Genomic DNA, 5,786 nt, shown 5'->3' on the forward strand with positions numbered 1-5,786 from the left:
AAAAATGGAGGCTTTTTTTAATAAAATGTACAGTGTTCATGAGCAACAGCTTTGAAATATATCCCTTATCTGTCACAGGAATTATTCATTGTGTATTGATTTGCATTTAATGTCAGTGATTGCTCAGACATCCTTTAGGTTTTACTCTTTGAAGTCAGAACTGATCCAATTAAATGTATTTACTTTTTAAGATTTTATTTTTTAATTCCCAAATATTTGTAGTGTAAATCTAAAAACGTCTTTGGCAGTGTAGGACATGGTAAGCTGCCTGTGCTCCAGAAGGTTGATTTGGTATCTGATGGAACTTGAGCTGGACAGAACCATTTATGGGGTATAAGTAAAGGGTGAGCTTGAGGGTAGACTATCTCTCTTCTCCCTTATGCTCCCATACCACCCCTTAGGTGAGAATGGATAGCTCCGAAATCCTGGAGATTTTGCTCCAGAATCCTCTGATTCCATTGAAATATCTGAACCAGTTGGTGACCGTCTGGCTCTGGGTGTTGCAGGCAGAGAGGATCCATTGCGAATTGGTGGGCTCCAAGGTGACGTAATATGAATTGGAGACTGCGGACTAGTAAGGCCGCAAGATGAAGAATTCTTGCGCTTTGCTGCATTGATGATATTTCGGGCAAGAAGAGATTTCAGCTGTTTTCCGCCTTTAATTTCATTCTCCATTCGTACAGGTGATGGGGATGGTGAACGGTCGCTCCAAGCAGGAGACATGGAACGAGGTGGAGGACTCTGTATGACTGAACTCTCATCGTAGCTTAGCAGGGATGATGTACCCCATCCATCCAATGATCCTCGATGTTGAAGCACTCTGTTACTGTTAGTCCCTGGTACAAATTCTTTATATCTCTGTGGGAAAAAAAATGAATTCATTTAAATTAAACAGTACAACTTAAATAGCAATCTACAGTAAAGCTGTCCATATGGTGGCTTATGACCTAGATCAAGTCCTCCTCAAGTGGAATGCCAGAGGCTGTGAATAGAGAAACTGTACCCAGGCCACAAAGCTGGACTGGACCCTTACTGCAACTCCCCATTACCCCAAAATTTGGTAAAACCTTAGGAAATACTTAGTGCTATACTTATTGAAAATTATGAAATGTCCTTGAAGAAAGTAAACTGCACCTCATGTTTAAAAAAACAAAAACCCCTTATATTGTCCTTGAAGCCAAAGTTTTGATATAGTGTTGAGAGGTTGGCAACCCTTTAAAACATTTTTTTATTGCTGTCTGAGTCCTCTTTGTGGAGATTTACCCTCTCTATTGGTCTTAGTATTCTTTATTACCAGTGTTAAAAGTGAACAAAAATTCAAAATTCTGTGTTGCAGGAGATAAGGTGAAATCTTCCAAATGGGGCACTGGTTGTGGTGACAAATGAGAGAGGATTTCCCCTACTTTGGAGATATTCCTCATTTCCTGTTGTGTCTAAGCAACTAGAAGTAACTTTTTTTTGTTATATTGAGTACTTTTAAACAGAGGTTCCACCCACAACACCATATCACATATATATATAAAAATATCTCAAAAATCTCAAAATATGCAGCCACTGAAAATCATTGACAGCTTCCCTTAAATACTTTCGCTGATAGAGGTGTTTTTGCATTTTTTTTCTACATTTTATAATTCACATTTTAGGCCTGAAAATTACTTAAAACTCAGCAGAATTATTAATATATTTCCTGAAAGCACAGATCCTGTAGAATAAAATGGTGGCAGTTGAACATTTTGATGCCGCATATTAGTGGCGCAACTCTTTATCAAACCCAAAGTTTCAGTAAAAAATACACTTTAGTTAATTTATAATATAGATACCCAGCATGCCAAGCTTACAAATTGCATGCGTCTGTGAAACAGTGGAAAATCCTGTACAGGTCATCAGTTTAGCGGTAACTATGAATTATTGCCCTAGAAATATTGCTCTCACTCTGGCGCACGCAACTCTACCTAACGTGTGTGGCTCACAAGCTCTCTATGTGATAGCATATAGTAGTGACAGGTAACATTTAAGATGACATTAGGGGTCTATTAGACCACTAATGACACCTTTGGAGCCCATTAAACCTGACCAAGCGTAGATTGTGCTTGATCAGCTTCTTCTTCACTGGCTTCTCTAGCTTGGGAATGACAGCTCAGAAACTGGAAGTGATTTAATCAACGTCGCCTCTGGTTTCATTCAGTGGGGAGGAGATCAGGGAAAAGATTTTCACTTATCTCTCCCTCTAGCCACCAACACCCACAATGACAGTTGCGGGCCCACTTGAGGGGCAGTGGAGCCTGGGAAGCAAGGCGGGGGGTGTAATTTGGGGGAGGGGGGGCACACATTACCTTACCGGCCCCAAAAGTTATCAGGTACCTATAGAAACCGGGAGTATGTTTACAGGGCCTCAGTGCAGCTGACGTATGACATAAAAGGGTTAAACATACTGGGGGCAGACAAAATCTGGAGCAGCTGTGCATGTCAAGCAACCAGCTTCTAGCTTCCATTTTCAAAGCTTAACTGAACACGCAAAAATGAGAAGCTGATTGGTTATTATGAGCAACTGCTCCAGATTCTGTCTGCTCCAATTTTAGTAAATTCCCTCCTGATTTTCCTGTGCACCAAGCTGAACACTCACTTTTCCTAAACTGATATTCCTGTAAAAGCTGCATGGGCAGAGAACTATAGTTTTTACTGTGACCTTTATAAGGTACTGATTGCAATGTAGCCTTAGCCACAGAGGGAAAGAAACTTGTGTCTTACACTCCCCCCACCCTCCCCTTGATGGGTCATGATGTTAATTCTATAATCCTGTACTTGTGACTGACCCTGTGTCTCCTGGCAATATTAGAAATTGCTCCCTACACCCTGTTTTCAATTGTGTTGCTAGTTTGGGGAGTGTTATGTAATGAAACTGGATATTTGTAGACTTAAGATGTAATTTACCGCCCTGCCCTATCAATCAGATTGAAGCATAATGTTACCGTTTTTGTTGTGTGCTGGTTTAAACGTAATATATCAGTGCATTTAAATCCTATCAGTCCTTTAAATAAAGTACTGATGAACGATTATAGGGCTTATGACCTAATGGAATTAAGTGTACTTAGAAAATGTATCTAGGATTTAAAGGTATACTCTAGTTAAACTCAAGCGTTTATTATATATACTGTATATGTGAAAGTGATACATCTTTCCGGCCTAATGCTTTTGTTTTTCGTCCTTGAAGAGGACACAACTGTTGTGTTATATATCCTAGTCCTCCTGTACATATCTAATGCTGGGTCTGCACCCAGGCGTTCACAACCATCAGCTGATATACCCCCACTGTCATCTAACACGTTATATAAAGAGACATCGATTTATGGGAGTGAGCTTGACCAACAAAAATGAATGGAAAGAGGCTGCAGTCCCAACCAAAGATATTCTGATAACTTTGTTCTTTATAGCTGTTGGAATTGTTTTTCAGATTGTTGGTTTACTGGTAATGTTTTCTGGGTAGCATTTAACTTTTTGCTTGTAGCTGATAGTTAGAGTGAATCTGTACATTGTCCATATAGGGCATAACAAAAGGTGAACTTTAATGCCCACTTCCCCAGCAGCAAATACATACATTCTTTCACTCCCCTGTTGCTCTGTTTAGCTATGGGGAGCTAGAAAATGAAGCCTAGTGTAAGCCCCAAGTCACTCTAGTCTGAGCTTTTGCAAGGACTGAGGGTGGTCTGTTCACATCATGTGACAGCCCTTGGCCAATCATCAAACACCGGCTCTGTACCACTAGAGGAAGGCCTCATTCACACTGCTAAGAGCCGGCATGCACGGCTGTATCGGGCTGCTCCTGGGAAGGACAGGTGCTGCGTGCGATTGTACGCAGCAGCCCGTTGTTCTCTATGGGAGTACACAGCCGTACGCCGCCTGAAGTGCACATCCGTGCGGGTGCGGATATCAGTGCTCGGACTCACACAGGATCCATCCTTTATACCTATATATACCTATATAAGATAGCCAAATATGACCCAAAAACTGCCATTCTTGGTCTACACAAATTGTAATATTACAATTTTAGACCTTTTTGTTTTCGAACTGCAACATGTTGGAGTTACAACTTGCTTGCATTTTGTTATATCATAGTCCCCAGAAAGCAAGCCTTTTCATTCCACTTTTCATCTTTTTTAAGAAGAACTCCAGGGAAATGTTTTATAAGCTCTTGTAGTGGGACTACCCCTGCACTGCAAGGGTTAGGTCCTCGTTTTGGTCTAGGCAGGGAAATAACAAAGATATACTCACCTGATCCTTGGAGCTGGCTTGCTTAGACTGGTCCTTGGAGTCTCTCTTTATCCCTCCTCTGCAGCCGTCTAAGGTCCCTGAGTCATCACATTCTATACATTGTGTATAGGATGTGTGGACACCAAGGTACATACCATTGCTGCAGCGGAGATAGGCAGGAGGGAGTTCTGTGACTGCCGGCTGGCTCAGAGGATCACTGAGTATTTTGTTATTTTCCTCCCTAGACCAAAATGAGCATTTAACCCTTGTAGAACGGGGGTAGCCCCACGGACAAATTAATAAAACATTTGCACAGAGTTCTTCTTTAAGCTGTCAGACCATTTTTAAAGGCTGACTACATCCAAAGTTTGTTTGAAATGTTGAAAGTGAAATGGCATATGGTCTTGTTATATTTCTAGAAGACTTTGCTGGTAAAATCCCCAACCAGAAATCCCCGTTCTGCCTAACTGCCATAAAAAAAATAAAGTCAGCATATAAGTTGCATGCATACTCCTTAACTAGAATCCATCGTATGAGCAATGACAAACAAATCCCACGTATGAAGCTGGCAGCTATTGCACCGTAAGCTGGACCATAAACACTTACACAGGAATGTGTGAAAGCAAATAATACATTCTGAGCACGTATCACTTGCATTCCAAAGAGGAGCCTTAGTGATGTGCAGCCATATGATAGGATAAAGATAATCAATGTTTTTCACTCAATGTCAATATGAATGAAATGCCAAATACAGGACAGTGATTACCTAGGCTCCAGCAGTGGTCTTAACAATTCTAACCCTTCAAACATGGAGCCTATACAGCAACCTTTTTAGTTTTGAACATACATACAAATTAATTTTTGCAACAAAACAACTACACCACCACCAAGAGGGAAAAAAGAGAAAAGGAAAAGCATAACATGGACACAGCAAATTGTACATCTCCCTGTGGGCAACTTCCTTGCTCTATATGTAAAAGCAGCGGTCTCTCTGTAGAGGTCTGACACACCCTCTGCTGAGTCACAGCCAGAGCTCTCCAAGGAGCAAGGAGCATGAGCTTTGCTGATTGCAGAGCTAAAGGTCGGAGGTGGGTCCTTCTCTGCAGAACGCTGGCAGGCGACATGCATTTCTACGCAGGATGTGGCTGCTTTCCAAAGACAAGGATCTCTAAGACTTTGCACACTTTTGATAGGCCTGGAGTGTATTTAGTTGATTTTAACTGAAATTTCTACTAACTTCCTGTAGTGAGCTGACCACACACAGCCTTAAGGGCAGAGTCACACCATATTATCCAGTGCGTTCCGGCACAATTCGTGGCCGGAACACACTAGATTATAGAAATCAAAACAGGCTGCGTTTTGGGGTGGGAGAGGGCATGGTGGTGCCATTCATATCAATTCCGGAGCAGTGCGATCTGAAAAAATGCTGCAGGTACTATTTCTTCCGATCACACTGCACCAGAACGGCGGGCATTCCTGTACCTCGCATTCCGGTGTGGGCAATCGCACTGCGGGCAGGGAGGGGGGGGGGGAGCGTG

The 5,786-nt window shown here is 41.9% G+C and overlaps 1 protein-coding gene across 1 annotated transcript in view; it reads right to left on the bottom strand.

Moving 5' to 3' along the window:
* Positions 1–205: 205 nt before the first annotated feature.
* The window catches only part of SYNPO (synaptopodin), a 66,456-nt gene continuing 60,875 nt past the window's right edge, over positions 206–5,786 (bottom strand). Inside the window, exon 3 of the mRNA XM_018555602.1 lies at positions 206–858. Within this exon, the coding sequence (XP_018411104.1) occupies positions 325–858 (534 nt within the window). The 3' untranslated portion in view covers positions 206–324. The remainder of the gene's footprint in view (positions 859–5,786) is intronic.

The sequence above is a fragment of the Nanorana parkeri genome, unplaced genomic scaffold (genome assembly GCF_000935625.1).
Source record: "Nanorana parkeri isolate BGI_ZX_2015 unplaced genomic scaffold, ASM93562v1 scaffold203, whole genome shotgun sequence".
NCBI lineage: Eukaryota > Metazoa > Chordata > Amphibia > Anura > Dicroglossidae > Nanorana > Nanorana parkeri.